Genomic DNA, 22981 nt, shown 5'->3' with positions numbered 1-22981 from the left:
CTTGTCAGCAATTTGTGTCAGTTTTTTAATATGCTTAAGGCCGTGTTCACATGACCAGCTACTGCAGTTTAAGAGAGTCATAAAGCACTTTAACTCTTGTTCTGTTGTCACCAAAGTTGGAGCTGAAGAGGAAGGGCTGTGGTTCAGTGGTACAGCATCTGCTTGGCATGCAGAAGGTCCCAGGTTCAATCCCCAGCATCTCCAGTTGAAAGAACTAGGCAGTAGGTGATGTGAAAGACCCCTGCCTGAGACCCTGGAGAGCCGCTGCCAGTCTAGAGTAGACAGTACTGACTTTGATGGGCCAAGGGTCTGATTCAGTAGAAGGCTGCTTCATGTGCTCATGTGTTCAGGACATGGAACGGGAGTGTGGATTCCTCCTTTACAGGCCTCATCACCAGGTTTCTGAACCAGTAAAGCTGCATGCAGAAGGTTTGAACCATTTTGGTTTGAACACAGTTTCCCCCCCCCTCCATCCTGTGAACATAGGAAGCTGCATTATATTGAATCAGACCATTGAGCCTTCTAGCTAAGTAGCGTCTAAGGTCTCAGACAGAAAATGGCCTTTACCAACACCTGCTGTTTAAGATCCAGTAGCTGGAAATGACAGGAATCGAATCTGAGATCTTCTTACTCAAAGCAGGTACTGTATTGCTTAACCACGCCCCCTCTTCCACATTACTCTGAAGTAATCCCACAGCCCTTTGCCTGTTCACATAAGAAGTGGCTTCTAGAACTCAGGTGAGTGAGCGATGCTGACACTGCGGCTCATTAGGCACAGTGGTTTAATTTTGGTACGCACTTCCATATTGTCTCTGTGGAATTTAAACCCCACCTTCTCCCATTCTCTCCCCCTCGTACCAAATTCCCACACTCGTACCAAATACGTACAAGTGTGGGAATTTGTAGTACCTCAAGGCCAAGCTTGTTGATCTTAAGCCAGATCTTAAGCTTATCGAAGTCCTCAAATCAGCCTTTGTGGATTGTAATCCCTTGCACTTGGGCAACACTTAATCAGCTTGAATGCAAATTCCTGTAACAGAACAGGTTTAATTTGTGTCAGCGTTTTTTTTCTTTTTCTTTGGTATTGTATTTAGTCAGCCACAGTGCGTGGTGTACCCGCTTGGTGGCATTCCTGTCTTCTACATGCAGCAAGAGGGACTGCTGGAGGGAGGAGCTGTTTAAAGTTTACAGCAGATTTCAAATAGCCAGGTTGGTTTTCTCATTGGCAGCACTCAGCAGTTTTCCTCTAGACTCCGCTAAGCTCTTGAAGAATTTGCTTTCTGCTGAGAAGTCAGCATCACCGGCTGGCCAGCAGCCGTCCCTCCAAAGTCTATGGATGCTTAAATCAGAGTTACTGAATGTCCTCATAAATCTCCCGAAAGTAATAGCATAATCCTTTTTGTGCACTTTAAGTTGGGGTTGTGGGTTTTGCTCACTTAAAAAAAAAATTAAATGTGCACTTTCTGCTTGGCCATGTTGAGCCAAGGATCTTGCCATTAGAGCACTTCCCAGAAGTGTGTTGGGAGCTTCCTTAAGAAAGCACAGAGGGGACCTGGGCTTTTTCCAGTTCAGATCTAAGCCTGCCCTTTTGGCCAAGACTTGGATTGACAACTTCCACACCCTATCAATAAATGCAATGAGGGTAGTTCAGGGAAGGGGTTGGTAATTGAAGGCATTTTAAATATATATTACAACTGTGCCTCACTCCTTCTCCAAGGGGAGCCAAGAGTAGAAGGAACGGAACCTTCACGGTAAGTAACCAAGGTCCCGTTCTCCAAGGGGAGCTGAGTTCCATGTGTTTGGGTTCCATCCAGGTAATTTACAAGGTCAGATCTGTCTGCTTTGATCATCCAAGTAATTTACCATCCAGGTAATTTACAAGGCCAGATCTGTTTGCTTTGCAAATCATTCTCTTGGGTCTCTGGGGACCACACATGCTCAACTCCCACAAATTTGGAATGATCATGAGGGAAGCAACTTTGTCTCTTATTCAGAGTTCATCTTAGCCCATAAGATGCTTAGGTAGAGCTTCACATCACACCTAAAGCTGCCTTCTACTGAATCAGACTTTTGGTCCACCAGAGTCAGTATTGTCTACTCAGACTCTCAGCAGCTCTCCCAGGTCTCAGGCAGGTCTTTTTTCACATCACCTGCTGCCAGATGCTTCAACTGGAGATGCCAGGGACTGAACTGTCTGCATGCCAAGCAGATGCTCTGCCACTGAGCCACATCCCTTCCCAAATACACATATGAAATTGCCTTATATTTAATCAGCCCATTGAGCCATGAAGGGCAGTATTGTCTCACCAGACTGGCGGAGGGTCTCAGGCAGACTTCTTTCACACCACCTACAGTCTTAACCTTTTAAACTGGAAATGCTGGGGATTAAACCCGGGACTTTGTGCATGCAATGCAGTGGCTGTTTGACAGAGCCACAGCACCTTCCCTCCCATAGCATCATAGTTCTTCCATGAATCCCTCCGTCCTCATTTTGCGTCGCCCGGTTATAGTTTCACAACTCCTTTCCATTCTGTTCCATTGCCTGGTAAAGGCAGCACTGATGCTTTTAAAGCTGTATCTGCGAAGTGGAGGAAAGCACACCGTATGAATTATGATAGTGATGAACTTGTTTCGGAGGCTTTCGCCAAGGAGAAATGCCACGTTTGTTTGGTAGATCAACTGGCCTTGTATGCCATTGTTCTCACGTTTACAACGCTAGAATTATAGCTCTTTTCTGCTTCGCTAGAGTGTCGCAAGGACAGATCCATTAAAGGTTTACGAGGGCTCGGATGTCTCAATAAAAGGAGGCAGGATCATGTACGTGTTTGTGATGGATACCTTGAGGGCCGATGCGCGCACAGGTGTTTTCGGCAATGAGACGCTCTTGCCCTTTGTTAAGGAAGGTTTGGTGCTTCCATTCCCGATCCTTTATGTCTCCATTCAAGCTATTGATATCTGAGCAGTGTATTGCTTAATATAAAGTATTCTAGGGGTCGCTTTTGATTAACAGCGAGCCAAGCTGACGTGCCGCAAAGGGGCAGAATCACGCCTGGTTTGCGTGGTTGGGAGGAGGAAAGGCAAATGCGACGTGGCCTTCGGTGAAACACAAATCTCTGTAAATGTCAGATACCCTGTGAAGGAAAGAGCCAAGCTGAGGCCGAGTTCAGCTTTAATTAAGGTTGAAATATTGGAGCTGACTGTTGAGTCTTAGGCAAATTGGCTCAGCCTGTTATCACAAAGCATGAAAATTAACTACTCTAGAACTTGGTAAAAATAAACACATTTCTGTCATTGGAATGTTCCAGTGGAGGGTGGTGAATCTCATGCTTGTTTATAGCAGGGCAGAGGTCAACGATGCAGAGTTTTGTGCAATCACATGCTAGGGAGTGGGCCGTCCACTTCGTTTTTGAAAGCCCGGAGGAAATCCGATATCCCCAGGCGTTGCTTGTAGTTAGCATCAGAAAAGAAGAGACGGGAAACGATGGGTGATTTGTGGTTTGCTTGGAGTTGGTTTTACATTTTTACTATTTTCGGTAACAATATCTGTTCATGAAAAAAAGTACACAACACAAGCCTTTATTGGCATAAAAAAGGAAGAACATACATTTGGATAAAACCGAGTGCAAATAAATAAAATTGGATAAAACCCTCCCAAATCAGCCATTAAGGGAAGCTACACACCATTCACAATACCTGATTGCTAACTGTAGGAACCTTGCCACTGATTCAGTTATTTTTGGGCTTTGTGGATGAGCCATTCCCTGTTTACGAACAGCGGGTCAATGAATTGGGATCAGCTACAAGCATAAAAGCAACAATTAAAAAGAACATGCACAAAGGATTCAATTTCACCATTCCCGCAGGGGCAAACTCTGTCTGCAAATGGGATTTTATTAAATCTTCCATATAGGTGGAAAAGCTTTTTTTGGTAAAAATGGTACCCATGTTGGTTCTGAGGAGACCATGATCCACAGCAACAGTCACTTAGGCACATGAGAGAAAACTGCTGAAAAATGACTACTTCCCTCCCTGTAGCTTCCTGGCTCCCAGCCTTGTGTTTTCAGCCTTGTTAGAGCGATCTGTCCAGATCCTGGCTGCCGCCCGCTCCTGGCCTTCCTTGCAGGGATGTCAGGCCCCTGGCTGTCCACAGCTCGGGTAGCCAGAGCGGGGTCGAGTCAGGACTGGACATCGGCCCCTGCCAAGGGCCTTGGCTACAATTATAAAGGTTGCCCACTCTGAGTAGCTGCACGCTCAGATGAACCACATTCAGTACCCCAAACAGAAGCAGCTTATATTTTTTTTCTTTACATTTTCTATCTACCATGGAAATCAAGATGGTGTACATAGCAGGTGTCCCATCCAGGTGCTGCTTAGCTTCAGCACAGTTGTTGAGGAGTGGTTAAAACGCTTAGGGCTGTTTAGCTTGGAAAGAAAGCGGTTAAGGGGAGACATGATAGAGGTCTATAAAATTATGCATGGTTTGGAGAGAGTGGACAGGGAGAAGCTTTCCTCCCTCTCTCATAATACTAGAACATGGGGTCATCTGCTGAAGCTGGAGGGCGAGAGATTCAAAACGGATAAAAGGAAGTATTTCTTCACACAACACATAGTTAAATTGGGGAACTCCCTGCCCCAGGATGTGGTGATGGCTGCCAACTTGGAAGGCTTTAAGAGAAGAGTGGACATGTTCGTGGAGGAGAGGGGGTATTCATGGCTGCTAGTTAAAATGGATACTAGTCATGATGCATACCTATTCTCTCCAGGATCAGAGGAGCATGTGCTGGGGAACACAGGCAGGATGGTGCTGCTGCACTCGTCTTGTTTGTGGGCTTCCTAGAGGCACCTGGTTGGCCACTGTGTGAACAGACTGCTGGACTTGATGGGCCTTGGTCTGATCCAGCATGGGTTTTCTTATGTTCTTATGTACATTATGTGCCTTTGGACTGTAGTCAGGGGCCCTCGGTTGTGAATAAAGAAATTTATAATATGGCCTGGGGGGTGGGGGGGTCTGCTTTGCACTCTGATCTCTGTGAATGCAGGATACGGTATTGGCGCCTTTAGCAAAATGCAGGGGAAAGTTAAAGATAGAATGGGCTATCTCAATACTTCCCAAGAGACAATGTTTCTGGTGGTTTCACGGGAGCTTTTATAACAGCTTTTGCCATGTTCCTGAGGTTTCCAAAACCTTACCGGTTATTAAGGCTGCGTCGCTGCTCTCATGCCACTGCACTACAAGTTCTTGGCAGCGGCATTCTAACCCAATCCGGATGTGCACCGTTGAGTTCCTAAAGCGTAATTCCTAGAGCGCTGAAAGGATATAGAGTGCTCCTAGGTCTTTTTCTTATTCGTCCTCATCTCAGTCATAACAGGTGGGTCGTTTCAGTTCTCAGTTTACAGATGGGGGTCATCTGGTCTGAGGGAGACGAAGGACCCAAGAAAGTTTTTAGATAAGCTCGGAGTAAGATTGAGGTCTGGTGTTCTGTTAGCAAAGCCATACCCTTCGATTGATTTTGCCAAGACAGTTTTTGCTGGAAAAATGTATTTATGTGCCAGTTGGTTATTTGGTTATCGTGCTGTGGAAACGTTGATAGAGGAATGAATTCTTTTTAAAAAGAAACCCTTGAAGGACCAGCAAGCATTCCTATTGTCGTTCACAGTTTTAATAAAAATTAATGTTATCTGTTGATGTAAAATTGTGGGGTAAATGCCGGCAATATGAACGCTAACTCACTGTGTAATGTTAGGTGCTTTCAAGAGCAGGAGACATTGTGGATAGCAAAGAAAAACATACCTTTTGCAAAGAATGTATGTCTTACGAGCACTTACGAGTCGCCTGTATTTACATGTATCTCGTCTAGTTTTGTCCCTGAATTCTGCTTCAGTTAGCATTTGGTGGCTGATCCAGGGAGGTATGCCCAGGTAGAAGAATTACCAGGCAGGAGAATTTCAATTTCAGCGATTCCAAAAAATTCAGACGTGAAATGCGCAGTCAAGAACATAACCCCAAAGTCTGTAACTTGGAGAAGGCCTATCAACCAAATTGAGGCGGATTTAAGCCAGCCTGCTGTTGAATACCTTAGCTTAAGAAATGGTGGGAGATGCTGTGATTGGCGGGAAAACTGCTTTGCTAAAGGGAAAGAAGAAACAACTATGTGAATCCAATATCAAGCTTTTGATGTGGGCCGAGCTATCGGTAAACAAATAGGTGCTTCCTGGTCAATAACCTTGAATCCTTTCCACCGCATGCCTAGCATATTGGGATGTTTTGCTACATAAGCATGTGTCTTTATTTCTTCTTCTTGAAGGTCCAGCCTCGAATGACAAGGCCGAAGTGAAAGCGGCAAGCATCCCAAAGGTTTCCGGGCTGGAGCGCAGCCAGGAACTGAGCACTGACGTGCCCTTTGTGCTACCGATCCACAGCCCCCAGCCACCCGCTGCTGTAGTGACTTCAAACTCCTCCGCACCCACGTCGAGTGCCCGCGCAAGCCCGCTGTTGAAGAAAGAGCCATTGATCACGCCACCAGCACCCCCGAGGCTCACCCCTCAACCCCAGCCTCGGCCTCAGTCGCAACCTCAGCCTCGGCCTCAGTCCCACCCGCAGCTGCTGCCAGAGCTTCGGACACAACCTCAGAGCCACATCCCCCCTCCTCTCAATTACCAAATACATCACCAGGTGGCCCACAACGGACTCAATAACATCAGGTGCGTTTATTCAGTCCCCCTGCAATCCCGTGGTGCAGTGCCTGGGGGTGCCACTGCACCCACCTATAGCTTTCCTGGTGCCCGCCAAGTGTTTTTGATAAGTAGGTGGGGTCAGCTGGGGCTCCTGATTGGCCACTGGAGATTTGGTTCACTGGGTAGAGTGTTGCTTTAGCAGCAGCAGCCACCACAGCACAAGGATCTTCACTGTGCGATGGAAGGTAAACTGTGGCCGTCGTTTTATGGCTGTGCCTACCACACAGCGTCAGAATTCCAAAGGTCCCAGCAGGCTCAAAAAGGTTGGGTATCCCTGCCACCATGGATATTGTAGTTTGAATCGGTTGTGCCTTTTCTACCAACAAAACTTGGGCTTCAGCCGTCCTAAGACATTAGAGAAGCAAGCTGGACACAGTCTGTGGAGGTTGCTTTTTCTTCAGTCCTTTATCATTCTGTGTCTTCTTATATATCTACTGTCACTCTCAATGAATGCAGTGTGGGTAGCAAGTCCCGCCCTCCTGACATGTTCCACGAGTGTGCACATTTTTGTTCATGTGTGAGGCTATTGGGAAAAGAAAAAACTGGTGGTAGTTTTAGAAGACAGATTACCAGAGATTCATGAGTCCAGGCTGTAACAGAACATGCTAAGAGGACAGGGTAGATCTCAAGATAAAGTTAAAGAAGCACCTGTTAACTGACAAATCAATTGTTGTCCAGGAAATGCAGTCTAGAATGACCTAAGGAACCTGCTTGAGCAGATGGGTCAAAAGAGTTTGGAGAGCCACTGTGGTGCAGTGGTTAGGCTAGGCATTGCAAGACCAGGTTTGAGTCCCCGCTCTGTCACGGAAGCTCGCAAGGTGAACTTGGGCCCATCACGCACTCTCGGCCCAACCAACTGCATAGGGTGAAGATAAAGTGAAGATAAAATGGAGAATAGGAGAATGATGTTGGAGGCTGCTTTGGGTCAACATTCGGGAGGCCAGTGGAAGATAAATATCTAAATGAATGGTGTTTTCTGAGATGTATCGACGAATGGGTACGGTTATTTACCAGAATGCTACTGCAGGTCTGTTCACTTCCTAATTATGCTTTTTTTCTCTTTCCCCTCCCATCTTTTTTTTTTATTTCCACAGCAGAAGCAGCAGCGCCAGCAGCGCCACAAGCATCAGCCTCCCCAAACATCTCCCCCTCTCCCCCCAGATCCCTCCCCATCACTCCTCCGGCCCAGCTCTGCCCCTCTCCATCTCTAACCTTGCTGCCTCGCATTTCCCTCTCAGATCGCAGTCCCAACACCAGCACCATCCGGCCATGTTCGCCACCCCTCCTACGTTGCCACCTCCTCCAGCGTTACCTACCAACAGCCTTGTGATCCCGGGTCACCCAGCAGGTATGTCCCTTCACCTCTCTCTGGCTTCTTCTTCTTCGAGTGGATTCTTCTTTTCATGGATTCTAAGGCACCGGTCAGAGTATGAACACGAGGAGAGGCAAAGCCAAGTGCAAACTACCTGCCCTGGTGGTCTTTCGAAAACATCAAGAGTCTAATTTCAGAGGGTAGCCATGTTGGTCTGTGACAGAAGAGCAAGATTCGAGTCCAGAAGCACTGCAGAGACCAACAAGATTGTCAGAACGTAAGCTTTCGAGAGTCACAGCTCCCTTCATCAAATATGATGTGTCGGATGAAGGGAGCTTTGACTCATAAGAACATAAGAAAGGCCATGCTGGACCAGACCAAGGCCCATCAGGTCCAGCAGTCTGTTCACATGGTATACCCAACAATCTTGAAGGTCTGTGTGGTGCTCCTGGACAAGAATATAATTGCAAATGGTAAGTCACGCTGAACCAGACCTGCGGTGCAAGTGGTATAATATCTTACTTTTTGTGTGTGTTTGTCCGTCCCCTCCCTCTTGCTAACTGGAAAAGGATATGGATTTTAGCTGAAGTTACTGAGTTCTTAATCCTCCAGATATCAGAAATAGCCAAGAGGGACTTACTGAAATGAAGAACTTTCAACTTCCAGTTCTATTCCCGTTCTAAAAAGTGTGGCGCGTATGATAGTTACACTAGAAAAGGCACGGGTATCTAGGACAGAAAATGGAATAGGATGAGAAGGGAGAAACCCTTAACAAGCTGGAAGTTGATAGTGGGAAAAGTCTTGAGAGGCAAAGCCAGTACAATAGATAGAAATTCTTTTCTTTTCAGTCTTGATTTCCTTTGGGCAGAACTAACCGCTTTTGCGGGATGCAGGACTGTCGCTGAAAAAGCTATCCCTATGTCGAATTTCCCCATGTAGCGTCACCTATCCCATATCACTTATCTTGTAACATCACGTGATCATGTTGAGCATTTCCCTGCCCGTGTTCCATATAACCGGCTGCCAGCGCTGGCATCAGTGGGGAAATACACTACATAAGCACATCATGACATTGGGGTAAGTGATGCTACTTGGTACAGGGGAGCGAAGGAAGATACGTCAGAAGAGATGCCATTTTTAACGGCATCCCTGCATCCTGTGTACAGTGTGGCTCTGCCCTTCCTTTGCGGTGCACAGCTTTCATACCCTGAGAAAATCTTGTTGGTCTCTAAGGTGCTACTGGACTCATTCCTAGCTTTCTTAAAAGACTCCTCTCCCCCTCCAGATTTACCCAATACTCCTAACTTAAAATCTTCACTTTTCACAAATTTTGCTGTTTGCATTCCTTTTGCTGCTTCATCATCACCATAGAGAGCTCCACTACTCTTTGCAATAAGATTTAGGATGCAGAGCAATCCCTGAAAAACCTCCAGCAGCGGAAAAGAGCATAGGATATAAATTATCGGGTGAGGCAGTTTTTCTCCTCCATAGCAAGGAAAGGAAGGTAAGCAGTCGTCTGCCTAAAGATGAAGCGCAGTTGGGTGAGCTAAACCCAGTAGCTAGCAGCAAACAGGCAATGGACACAGTAACGTCACATGTTATCTCTTTGGCTCGTATTTCCATTAATCAGGACCCTTTGGCTTTATAGGAGAGGCTGGGGGAAGAGCGTACTGGTCACAGCTTTTATGAACTTTCAGTATGTGCTGTAAAAAAAAAAATATAGGACACCTTTCTGCCCCAAGGGTCAATTCAGCATGTTTTACAAGAACAAACATTTGAGTTTTCTGTACATCCTCACAGTAGATAAACTTCTCCTCTCACAGTGTGCTCCCAAGCAGAGTTACACTCTTCTAAATCCATCGGAAATCAACAGGCTTAAAAGGGTATAACTTTGCTTAGGACTGCACTGCCTCACGCCCATTTATGGCTTTCCCATTAGCCTACAGCTGTTCCTGCAGCAGCTGGAACCTTCTGCAGCGTTGCCCGCTGGGGCCCCCCTTTTGATCTGGCATTTGACTCTGTAACTAACCCGGCGGGGATTAAAGCGGACACACATTTACACCAGCCGTCCTCCCCCTGTTTCCTACCAAAGCCTCCCTAACAAGTGCGAAAGGAAAAGATTTCAAACTGTTGAAAGCAGCAGTTGCTTTCCATTTTTCTGTTTTCATACCCCTTCCTTTTTTTAAAAAAGATCCTTGCCTAAAGAAGAGTGTGGAAAGGAGAAAGGTGGCGGCCAAAGGAGGGCTTAAAAATTGCATTAGGCTGCATTTCGTTGCTCCCAGCTGCGGCAAAGGGTTGCCATCAAAGATACCTGGCCTTGAGAAAACATGCCCTTGTCTAAAGTTTCCTGAGATTTACCCTGGAGGGACATCAAGATTGCAGGTTGGGTGACTTGTTCATCCCACAGTTTCTTCCCATGTGTGAGGCAAACCCCACAGAGGCACACGTGTTTGGGGTGGGGGGCTTTTGTAGAGTTGTTTAGCTGGCCTCAGGGCAATAACGGAGGAAACAGCAGCTGTCTAAGCCCGTCTCTCCAGGGATGACGGAACAAGAGTTGTATTTAGTTCCACAGGCAACTTCTGCTGTGTAAACTTCTGCCATCCACACTCAAATACACCCAGGATCTGCATTGTGCCTTTCATTAAGATGATACCTGCCTGCCCTGTCTATAAGAGGGTTTACTAGCCAGGCTCAGGGGAAGTAGTCATGAGTGGACATAGTCACATTGCGCTACTATTCCCGCAGTGACAGAGCTGGCCAATGAAAAGCTGTCTGAGGTTAAACTTCGGATAGCAGCCCTCACACAAGTGACGTAACACTCATGTTGCTAACCATAGTGATAGTGACAACCACTGTGACAATCCATGGTGCCAACATGACTGGTTGCAGTAAGGTTTAAAGCAAAGTAATGTACACTTGAATCACTTTGAGCTCTCAAAACAAAATCATTGTATACATTAAATGCCCTATTCCTCCTGTCTGCTCGGTGCCTCCCCGTCCGCATAATGGTCACATGGCCATAGCTCTGTAGAGCTTCTACGCACAAGCTGTGGCGAGCCCTCTTCTGAGAACGGGAGGATGCTCTTTGCACACGTGAGGACTGCCACCGAGCGTGCGGCTCACTCCCCTTTGTAGCAAATAACGAGGTGCCCCCCTGCATGCGCTGCCCCCACCATGCACACATGTCAGCATCTCCGCATCTCTGTCTGTGCGCCAGGGCAACAAACACATGTCAAGCGAGATAAAAGCCGGCCCCCTCTTGGCTGCCATCCTGCATTCTTGTTAGAATCTCTTTTAAGTGCTCTGCTACTGCTGTTTTCATGGCCCCCGGACACTAGCCTTTTTTGTTCTCTTTCCCCATAAAGATGAAGCTGCCATGTCACTGTGAAGCCTGGAGTCAGCTGCGGGTCCGCCCAGGCTGACTTCGAGTCTTTTAAAGAAACCGGATACTGAATAACTTGCAGCTGCCAAACTCCCTTTTTTATCCATTACTCTTCTCCTTCTCCCTGCTGCCTCCCCAGGGAAAACATAAAATGGATTATCTTGACACTAACAGAAGTATCCAGTTCCTTAAGTCAAGCCAGAGGAGGTTCCTCCCAATTTTTTTTTGTTCTGTGTTGTTCTTGATAAATAATAATGATCATGGTGATGATTGAGGCCAAACTACAAAAGATCAGCAGTCCTGTTTGTTTAAATCTGTGTCTGCCTCCAAAAAAGAATAAAGTATTGGGGGGGGGGGGGGTAAAACAGGTCTGATTTTTAGAAATGTTTATTTAACACACGAAGCTGCTTTATACTGAATCAGACCCTTGGTCCATTAAAGTCTGTATTGTCTACTCTGACCAGCAGCAGCTGTCTGGGGTCTCAGGCTGAGGTCTTTCACATCACCTCAGGGGCCGTGGCTCAGTGGTAGAGCCTCTGCTTGGCATGCAGAAGGTCCCAGGTTCAATCCCCAGCATCTCCAGTTAAAGGGACTAGGGAAGTAGGTGATGTGAAAGACCTCTGCCTGAGACCCTGGAGAGCCACTGCTGGTCTGAGTAGACAATACTGACTTTGATGGACCAAGGGTCTGATTCAGTATATGGCAGCTTCATGTGTTCACCTACCTGCCTAGTCCCTTTAACTGGAGATCCCGGGGATTGAACCTGGGACATTCTGAGGGCCAAGCAGTTGTTCTAACACTGAGCCACAGCCCCTACCCTACAGTATTTTTATACTGCCTTTAAGTAAAAAACAAAACAAAACTTAAAGACCAAAATATTTCTAAAAATCAGCCCTGTTTTACCTCCTGTTTTACCTCCCACCCCCACTTTATACAGTGTTGTGTCATTGGGGATGATAAGCTCTTTCATTTCCCATGCCCCTCTCTTCCCTTATTTCTCTGATCAACCCCAATATCAGAAGTTAATGTGGGGGGCAGAGGAAGCTAAGGGCGAAGTAAGCAGGGCGAAGTAAGCAGTGGTCAAAGAGAGGGTTCAGCTCCCACAAGCCGGCCTTCCTTCCTTTCGCTCTTCCTCTCCTCTAAAAACTGGACTCCCTCTGGCCCATCTGTTATATATGCAGTTCAAACATTGTCTCTGTGTGTAAAGTGCCATCAAGTCACTGCCGACTGATGGCGACCCCAGGAAGGGGCTTTCCAGTCAAGTGAGAAGCAGAGGTGGTTTGCCATTAGCCTTCCTCTGCAGAGCCTTCCTTGGAGGTCTCCCTTCCAAGTACTGACCTTGCTTAGCTTCCGAGATCTGGCGAGATCAGGCTATACCATGCTGCCTTCCCTCCCAGTTGGAGCATTACGTGGTTCTAAACAAATGGATCTGCTGACATCCTGTCTAATTTGGTTTTGTCTAAAGCTGCTGCATCTGAACTATAACTACAAATAAATGTATATATTTACAGCTTGCCCCAAGGGGGAAAAAATGCTAGCCAAGGGTCTTCATTCTTAAGAGTCTTTCCCTTATATACTCCATCCTAACCTACAATTATCTCTGTTGTTATTAGTGTGCTAAATAATCTTGGAGAGAGTGTTCCTTTTTGGGCAACAGCAGCTGCTTCTGGGAGCTTAGGGGAAAGCTCTCATGGATTAGATATTTAATGCAAACCACAAGTGTATTCTAGCTGCCAGATATACCACGTTTCAGACAGTCGTCTGTTAACCCTCGTCCACCCATTCCTTTCCACACATGAGTTTTTCACTCCTCTTCTACCCCTACAAATGTAATCCTGCAAACTGTCTTAATTGTTTTGGGAAGTAAGAAGAACTGCGAGCTCCCTGAACCCTGAAGGATTATTCGTCATGTCCGGTTCTCTTTTCAGAGTAAAAAAAAATATGCACGCAAGAAGAATCCATCAATAGCTATTGACCAGAATTAAAGAGTGGGATTTTGCAGTGCTATGCTATGACCACCTTCTCAGTAATCATGCCACTTTAAAATAACAGCCCCCTTTGCTTGTTTTAACTTCTCACAGAAAGAGACGTGAAAAGTGAAGTAGCAGCAAAGAGATCCTACTGAAGAAAAGAGGGTTCTCTTCCTAACTTGTAAAAGTGTTTGTGAGAATCGTTTCCCCAATATAATCCCCACTCTCCACTTTCCAGAGAGCCTCCATTCTTCTTAAACAGGACAAATGCTCCCGTTCTTGGAAGAAATTGAATCCCAAGGCAGTTGTTTCTATGATATGGAAAGAATAGAACGTGAAAGGGTTGGTGAGGAATAAGCGAGAAACAGCTGAAAGCCAGTCTTGTACATTCTCATGTTAACTTCATTAAATGCAGTCCTCCTAATGGGAAAATGGGTGGTTTTCTGCACACAAAGCAGGCTGTGGGAAGAGTACAGAAAGGAAGGTGCTGCCTCTCTGAGCTGCCAGTGTTCTGGTCTATATCGGGTTGTCAACTCCACATCGGGAAATGCCTAGAGATTTGGGGGCGGAGCCTGAGGAAGGTGGAGTTTGGAGAGGGGATGGAGCTCGGCGGGGGGGTGATGCCAAAGAGTCTGCCCCCTAAGGCTGCCATTTCCAGTAGGGCAACTGACCTCTGTGGCCTGGAGATCAGTTGTAATTCCAGGAAAATCCCAGGCCCCACCTGGAGGTTGGCAACCCTATACAGGAGATGCTTTAAAAGTATAAATATATCTGCTATGGGTGTTCAGTCCATGCATCTGATGAAGTGAGCACCCCCCTGGAATTATTAGGAATTGCTTACTTGTGCTATTCCTTGTATGTTTCCACCGATTTTTGACTTCGCTGCTCTGATTTAACATTAGAACAAAATTATCTGCAGAAGACCGAGAGGTTCATTTTAAAAAGAAGCCATGTTTGTAACTGATAATGTGTGTTTCCGTTTGCTTTTTAAAAACTGGATGGCTTAGCTGCTTTCCAACCCGCGTGTCCCAGAACTGGGACAAATGACAGCGTACTTGGTTTCTCCCCCCCCCCCCTTATATGTTATGTGCACGAGTAATGCCTCTCTAAATGTACATCATGCAATGTTGGTGGGTTGGAAAGAAAGAACGGTGGGAAAGTTGTTGGGTTTTGCAAATGCCAAATGTCCTTTTTTTAAAAAAAAGATTCGATCATTTCGATCATCACTGTTCTTGGGCTGGGTGGAGGGGGCTGGGGAGGGGGCGTCTTGTTGATAACGCCCCAGTATGTTTTCTGCTGTGATGACTCATGGTGTTCTCTCTTGCCTTTAGATACCAGCCTGTTGATATCATTCAACCAACCAATCATGTATTGCCAGCCTCATTCGGGGATTCTGATTGGTACTTTGTCACAGGCATCTCTCTTACCTCCACCAATGAGTCCTCACGTAGAAAACCACCACAGCATGACCTGCAGAAACAGGGAATGCCAGGTGAATATCTTGACTCTTTTTTTTTCTTCTGCGTCTTTGTGAAACTCACAGGCTGTCGTGCCCTTGTGTCTTTTTCTCCCCTCCCCTCTCCCTTTTTCTCTCTCCCTCTTCTAGATCACGAGCTGCTCAGGCAAGAGCTGAACAACCGGTTTTTGGTTCAGAGTTCGGACCGGGCCAGTGCTTCTCTGGGCCCGGTACCGCTGCTGAGGGCGGAGTTCCACCAACACCAACACACCCACCAGCACCAACACACCCACCAGCACACATTCACTCCTTTTCCATCCGGCCTCCCCCAGATGCCGCCCTCCGCACCTCCCCTGGTGCGTACCCCTGCCCAAAATGTGAGGATAAGTAGACCAGCAGTGGCCAAAAGCCTGCCAGCCCCAGCCCGCTTCAAGACGGGCGCTCAGAATTGCTCTTCCTCCTTGTATTAGGTGTAGCTTCCCGTTCTAAGGAGACAGTTCTTTAAAGTACAGACAGATCCAATGGCACCCTTTTGGAGTTACTTTTCAATACAGCGCAAACTTTCATGAGTTCCTTCTCCCTAAGCCACATCTCAATGGTTAATTCTCTCAAGGTTTCTTTCCAGTAAAAACTTTGTATCATGTAAATGTTAAATGGTCCTTGGTTTCCCTCCTCTTATATGCTTTGAACAGCCGACGTAGCATGTTTCTGTCTAATAATTTTAATGGGGAAAAGTTGATTTTACTGTTTTCTCTCGCACAAAATATATATGCATTCTCTCGCACAAAATATATACGCAACAACGGCCAGGACAACGGAAGTTTCCAGTGCAGAATGTAACATACGTCCGTGTTGTTTCTCACACGCCTCCCATGTTGCCGTAATACTTTGCCTTGTTTTAAACGTTTCTGGTCCATTGCCATTCAGTGCAATGCCCCAACCCGGTCATGGTTTTTGTGGATTTGATATTTGACTGGGCAGTCCAAGAACCGATAGATGTTTATCTGTTTTTTTATCACTGACCATGGTGTAAAGTTTAATGTTTGCTCACAACACGAGTGAGGGACCTTCTTCAGGCCTGCGGGTAGGTTCACGTTGTTTGTGCATAACCCCTCACTCACCCATGGCAGAAAGCTCCACCCACTTGATTCAAAATGTCATAGCATGTCATTGCTTTAGCCAAAGGGGACTCATTGGATGGAATACCAAATCTGTAGCATGGGCCACATCTTGCCAAAAAAGCTATACGTTTTTTTTCATGCCTCTTTGTCTTTCAAGATTTATCATGATAATGTTATATGTGGTTTACCCCCGTTTGCTGCTGTTATAAAGTGCTGAACTTGGTAAATTCTTCAAAGTACCTTTTTTGTCCTGGCGAGGCAACGTTTATTTTTGGTCGATTGCATGAAGTTTTCCCTCCTTTAAGAAAAGGGGAGGGGGAAGAGAAATGCATTATCCTTTTCTCTCGCAGGCAAAGAACCGACATTCCAAAACAGCATTTTGGGGCAAACTCATGGGAAATGACATTTCTCGCTTTTCGTTCCTGCTGCTGATGGCATGACGAAATTGTTCGTTTCTAATCCGCTTAGCTGCAGAACAATGAGAGCAATATCTGCCGCCCCCCATCCCTACCCAGGTGTTTGAGCACCGTGCAAATACTTTCCTTTCATTTATCCCGCCCCCTTCTGCTGTGTAAAGCAATCTTAGAACTTTTCCTTGAAGGCCTGGCATGTTCTTTAAGAATTGTGATATCTGATCTCAAAAAGCTCCTTTTCCGCCCACCCACACCCTGTTGATGTCAGGCTAAAGGGTAAAAACATCTTTGCCCGGCCCTCTTTTGTTACTTTTAAGCTCCCAACTCCTTAGGTTTCTCTAAATAGGCTTGGGTTGCAGGTCCAAACCAAAATCCAAAGACAAAAGCTATAGAATACCTTTGTCTTAGTACCAACCACAACAACCCAAAACGGTGTGCGAGCTTTCGAGTTTTGAAGAACTAACGGACTAGGGTTTTTTTTAAAGGGGGGGGGTGTTTTAGGCCCTGACCTCAAGGCCTCTTGTCTATAACCTGTGCTAGAAGGCCAGGCAGATTTTGATAAATAAAGTGGTACTGGGTAGCGCTGGGATCAGGTTGCGCCTTTTGGCTTTCTGGGAAGAAGAAGCGAGAATGCCCGCCTGTGAATAAAAATATAAAAAGCAGTAGCTGATCAAATGTCTCTCTAACACCAGACATGTATCCCTTAAAAAGGCTGGGAGTGGAGGGAAAATGTGGTAGTCGGTGGGCTTATTAATCGAAATGCCAGAGCGGGTGGCGTTGAAACTGCCAGCTGCATGTGTTTTAGTAATTTATGGTATTTACACTGGAGGGTACATGACTCCAGTAATAACTGTAATTAACACAATTGCAAATCTGCTCTCCTGTATGGCGGAAGAGCATACAACAACAGCTGGCTTGCCAAATGAGTGGCATTTCAAAGGGGTCATTGCTCACCGTCCCCCCAACACATCTCCCTATTGCTTAAGGCTGGAATGCATGCATTCTTCAAAGGGCATAGTAAGAATACCAGTGGGACCCAGGTCAGGCGCATGGGGGAGGGAGTTAAAAGCAGCACAGCGCTCCAAAATACATTGCAAGGGATGTGAGATTCCTGGACAAAGAACACAGTTGTGAGGTTTTATGTGTCTGTAAAGCAAAGTTGCCTTGACCTGGATGGTCCAGGCTAGCCTGATCTCGGAAGCCAAGCAGGCTCAGCCCTGCTTAGTATTTGGATGGGAGACCACCAAGAAATACCAGGGTTGTTACACAGAGGAAAGCAATGGCCAACCACCTCTGAATGTCTCTTGCCTTGAAAGCCATACAAGGTCGCCATAAGTCAGCGGTGACTTGCCAGCAAAAAGAACCCCAACAACCTCATGTAGTGGAGAACTATAAATACCTCTAATACATTAATAATGAGGATGAAGAAGAAGAGGACTAGGGGTTTCCATATGTCGGTTGTGACCTGATGGCAATAAATAAATAAATAATAGCAAGGTTGCCTGGGTTTTTCATTTTTATGACTTTTTGCATGCCAAGCTGGGTTGGGGTTGAGTAATAAAAATGGGATGGGGAGCAGCAGTCAGAGAAGGTTTGACGTAGAACAAAGTGCCGTTGGAACGAGACAATTCTGTGGGGAGACAGTTGGATGTGAGCCTGAGTGGAAACCTGTGGATTCAGTGATGGATTTACTAGACAACTTTCAGCAAGTCTCTCAGGTGTCTGTTGAAATGGGAATACGGCCGACATGACTCACAGATTTATTCTGGGCCAAAGTTACCAAGATTATACAAGAACAAGTGATGGGGGTGAGGGAAAGTGCTGTCAAGTCGCAGCCAATTTATGGTGACCCAGTAGGGTTTCCAAGGTGAGAGATGTTCAGAGGTGGCTTGCCATTGCCTGCTTCTGCATAGCGACCCTCCACTTCCTTAGCAGTCTCTCATCCAAGTACTAACCATGGATGACCCTGCTTAGCTTCTGAGATCTGACGAGATTGGGGTAGCCTTGGCTGTTCAGGTCAGGGCAGAACAAGTGATAGGCAAAGGCAAAAGAAGACTGGAAGTGTGCCCCAGCTGAACAGCAGGAACTTAGATAATCCAACTCATGAAACTTTTCGTTCAACATCAGATTTTTGGAATTAATTGGGATATTAATCAGTGGAAAGACATGGGTGGTGGGGAAATGTTATGCTAGGTGCCTATCTGCAAATCTACAGGATTAAGAAGCCAATGATGTATGGAAAATATGCAGGTGCTCTTAAAACACACACGCACACACCAGCTCTGTGTATCATGTCTGGTGAAAACATGCTTCATTGTGCGTAAACTGCATTCCAGATCTGTAAAAAAGCAAACTCATTTATGTCTTGTTTCTCTTTTTCTTACAGTTCGACAAGTACGCTCCCAAACTCGATAATCCTTATTTTCGACATTCCAACGTGAGTGCTTTTGCAGAAGATCTTTTTATTTTATTTTAAGGCAGGGTCTTTCTATATTTGAGCTTGCCAATGTATTCAATGCAGCAAGTATCTCTGTCCAGTTTTTTTCAGACTGAGTCCCCCCCCCCCAGATTAATTTCCTTCTTGATCTGTCATAGCCTTCTAAAACTGAAATGATAAAACACGTTCCAGCCATTCAGCTTTTCCTTCATACATCCAGGCCTTTCTCCATTCTTTGTTGCTGTTTTTTTTTTTTTCCTACTGAGATGGTAAACGTATGTCAGGGCTTTACCATTTCAGTCTGTAAATAATTGAATCCTGCCCCTTACACACACAAAAACCCACTATCCTGAACACAGAAATTTAGCATGTCAGGAGAGAGGCTAACCCTTTTTCTTGACTTCTTCTATATAAAGGGCATTTTTTGTATTATTATTATTATTATATTCTATTTTGTATCCCGCTCTCCCCAACAAAGTCAGTCTCAGAGCAGATAGCATTAGGTAAAACAGAGCATACAGGCCGATACAATAGAACACTATAAAACCTAAGATTAATATCTAAAATACTTAAAAGCACTTAAAAGATGGCACACACACACCCTTTCCGCGTAACAAAAGGTGACCAAGTGGCAGCACCCCTTCAGTTTTACCACCTCGGTGAGCACTCAGTTTTCCATCATTTCTGTGCATCTTTGTTCAAATTTAGAAATGATGCAACTTAATACTGTAGTCCATTTAGGAACTAGCCAATTCTAAATAGAACAACTCAGTTTCGTGACATGATTAAAAAGCTGCCTGTTCAATAATGGAGACCAAATTGGCATGTATCGATGATGCATTTTCAATCTCAGCAGAACTTTGCTAGCTTATTTGCCAAATGATAATTTGGGAACTCTCCCAGAGCATTGCTGTTCCTTAGCAGTATCTGTATGCTATTACTGTCAACTTATATTTGCATTTCTTTATTTATTCCTTGGCCATAGCGCACCTTATTTCAAAAACTTTGTTGCAAATGGGTCGCTACGTCCTGCCCTTTTATTCCAAATAAGCAGTGTCATGTTTATTTTTCACTGCTGTTCTCCAAAGTGTGTCAGCCCTTTCATTTCTGTTTGTTTGCTTTGTGTGTCCCCTAAACGTTGGCTCAATCTATATCTCCCATAAAAAATGTTGAAGTGTGGACCATGGAAATGAATGAAATCTTGCTCAGTAACCCTTTCTTTTATGACATCCACGTATTCATAGTGGTTGGATCCAGCGACGGCAAGAGAAAACAGACAGCACAGTTCTGCTTGTGCAAGATCTTGTTCCTCACCTAGCGCTTCTCTCCCTATATATTAATAGTGCCCAGAAATTGGTTGCATGAGATCTTGTGCAAGAAGAAACACAAGTGGGGATACGATAAGTTTGACTTGGTGCAAACACCCATCGCTGTCTTTTTCCTGCGTTTCTGCTTTCATGGGAGCCAACAATTTGTGCTGGATCCAGGCCAGTGACATTTTCAGCACGCTCTCTTCTCAGCCAGCTTGTGAACCTTTTCCCCCTTCCTCCCATAGCAACTGCATCTGGCCCATTCTGATCAGCCATATGGAGATGTCACTATTACAGTATACATGTCACTGTAGAGTCTTCTATATTTACCCCTCCTTCTCTCAGAGTAGGGAACTAGCTTGTAGACCTAAACAACCTCACAATGTAACCAGAGCAAATTTCTCCCCCTCTATAACCCTCAAACACAACAGCGTTGATAAGGAGCCATGTCAGCATTTCCACAAGTACAGAACGTTTAATGGGAATTGATATAAACAGCTGGTGCTGTATTGGTGCTGGAAATCAGAGTTTGCAGAATCAATAAGGGCATGCCTTTGGGGTTTGGGTTGTTTTTGGGGAGCCATTTTATTTTGTAGGAAGAGAGAAGCTTTGGAGGGGACGGGACCCTTCAAGCCTGTCTTCCTCCTAAAAGACAGTGCCAGCATTCAAGCCAGTCAGCATCACCCTTGCAGTGCGTGCCTGACGGCGCACTTATCACCTTTCATTCTCCTGCAGCTCCTTTTATCAGCTGCTGCATCAGAAGCGGCATTCTGGGACTGCTGACTGTGGAAAATTAAAAGCGTGTGCTGATAATAGTGGACTTCATGGCTGGCAACTGTGATAATTACCTTGTAACTGGAAGGCAGATAAAGATTAGAGATGCCAAGCAGGCTGCCTTCACACTCACTAAAGTGACATGTTTTGCAGAAGGCCTGTAATAGCAGCATTTGAGAATTACAGCGGAGGCTAATTTTCCCCCTCTTGTGAAATGAAGCAATTTCATTCATGTCAAAAGAGCATCCGGTGTGACATGGACTTAAAAAATCTGCAACAGATGGGTCTTTTGTAGGAAGGCGAGTGTAAGATCTCTTCCTTGAGGGCTGGCAAACCTGCTCTTAAAGACGGAGCATGGTCTAACTTGGGTGACCTCCTCCTAACGCCACGGGGGATTGCATCTTATAACTGTTGCAACAGTTTGCTGTTTTGTTTTGGATGTCTGGGCAGAGCTGTGTTTTTCTGGCATGCCCCACAAGATTCAGCATCCTGAGAATCTTCATTGTCCTTTGTAAAACTGTGCTTCCAGCTCTGAAGGCTCTGAAAATCAGCTTTTAAAAAGGGGGGTTATTCCTAAACTGAAATGGGGCGGAGCCAGCCTTCCAGAGGTGACTTGGTGGGGCATTTGGACACTGCTTTACCCCTTGGTTAGCCCTTTAACCAGCAGAGTAAGCAAACGGGCTTTCCCAGTTATCGCATCTTCCTCGCTTGGCTGTTCCCATCACAATGCCACCAACCTAACTTCTGAGATGTGCGGGGTTATCTTGTGATGCTGTTGTAATAAGGAGGGTCCTAACATCAGGCTAATGCAACAATCATTGTGGCCTAGAGTTGCCAACCTCCAGGTGCTGGCTGGAGATCTCCTGCTATTACAACTGATCTCCAGCTGATAGAGATCAGATCACCTGGAGAAAATGGCCGCTTTAGCAATTGGACTCTATGGCATTGAAATCCCTCCCCTCCCCAAACCCTGTCCTCCTCAGGCTCCACCTCTAAAATATCCAGGTATTTCCCAACCCAGAGCTGGCAACCCTATTGTGGCCCCATCCTTAAATACCTGATGCTGGCATTGTGATTCCAAAGCATAATCTTGTAGCGAGTCAACAGTCAGGTCTGAAAGTGTATTTATTTATTTATTTCATTTATATCTTGCCCTCATTCCCAGCAAGCCGGGCTCAGAGTGGGTAATGACACAATTCACACCCTGTATGCGACTTGACGGCACTTTACACACACACATATCATATCCAGTTTGGCGCCTTTGGGGCAATGGGTAGATTGCTCTTTAAAAGTGCCCCTTTATCGGCTGCAAAATGCGCTTCTCAGAGCTAGCAACCGCAGACGACCTGCATCTTCCACAGAAGAACAACATCCCCTTTTGAGATGGGGTGCTGAGCCACCGATCAAAACATTTGTGAATTTAATTCAAGAAAGAACACGGCAGCGGGTGACATCACTCTGAAACGACTCTCTGGATTTTTAAGGGAAGCGTCTTGTTAAAAAAAAAAAAAAAAAGCTGTTAAATATATCATGAGATTTAGGCAAGCTTCCCAGTCTTGTTCTTATTTTTCAAAGCAAAAGTCTTGAAATTTAATTTGGGAAGGCTGCTGTTTCTTCTTCTTTTAATTAAAAGTTTGTACGGTCGGGACAAACTTTGCTCACACATTTATTATTTATCTGTAATGTAAGCATTTCCTTTCCCCACCCTTCTTCTTTTTCTCCCCTAGTTTTTTCCAAGCTACCCTCCAGCCATGCCCGGAATGCCGCCAATGCTTCCACATTCAGGTCCCTTCGGGTCTCTTCAGGGAGCATTTCAGCCGAAGGTACAGATTGATTACGGTTACATTCTATTTTTGTTCTTTGCCAGAAACAGAATGATTAGAATGTGTCGGCGCCATGTTCAAACGAGGTATGTCTCACAGAGTAGCTAATGGCGCTGTGGTCCAGGAGTTCCCTGGTTCAAATCTCCCCTATGCTATGAATTTTACAGGTGGCCTTAGGGCAAGACGCTTTCTCTGCGGCCTGATCTAGACAGGTGGCAGAATGCAGCAGAAGATCCCTGAGGTGATAG

General features: G+C 45.7%; 1 protein-coding gene across 14 annotated transcripts in view; it reads left to right on the top strand.

Annotated features, from left to right (window-relative positions):
- The window catches only part of FBRSL1 (fibrosin like 1), an 823361-nt gene that overhangs the window by 770470 nt on the left and 29910 nt on the right, over window positions 1-22981 (top strand). For 10 of the 14 annotated variants that reach the window (XM_056859856.1, XM_056859849.1, XM_056859860.1 and 7 more), the window contains 5 exons: window positions 6306-6702; window positions 7830-8083; window positions 15006-15232; window positions 18776-18826; window positions 22638-22733. In XM_056859856.1, coding sequence (XP_056715834.1) covers window positions 6306-6702; window positions 7830-8083; window positions 15006-15232; window positions 18776-18826; window positions 22638-22733 — 1025 coding nt within the window. Of the gene's footprint in view, window positions 1-6305; window positions 6703-7829; window positions 8084-14730; window positions 14892-15005; window positions 15233-18775; window positions 18827-22637; window positions 22734-22981 lie in introns of all 14 variants that reach the window. The other 4 variants (XM_056859859.1, XM_056859858.1, XM_056859851.1 and 1 more) reach the window with 2 other exon arrangements.

The sequence above is a fragment of the Euleptes europaea genome, chromosome 13 (genome assembly GCF_029931775.1).
Source record: "Euleptes europaea isolate rEulEur1 chromosome 13, rEulEur1.hap1, whole genome shotgun sequence".
Taxonomy (NCBI): domain Eukaryota; kingdom Metazoa; phylum Chordata; class Lepidosauria; order Squamata; family Sphaerodactylidae; genus Euleptes; species Euleptes europaea.
The sequence above is the reverse complement of the archived record's forward strand: the minus strand, read 5'-3'. Positions and strand labels throughout refer to the sequence as shown.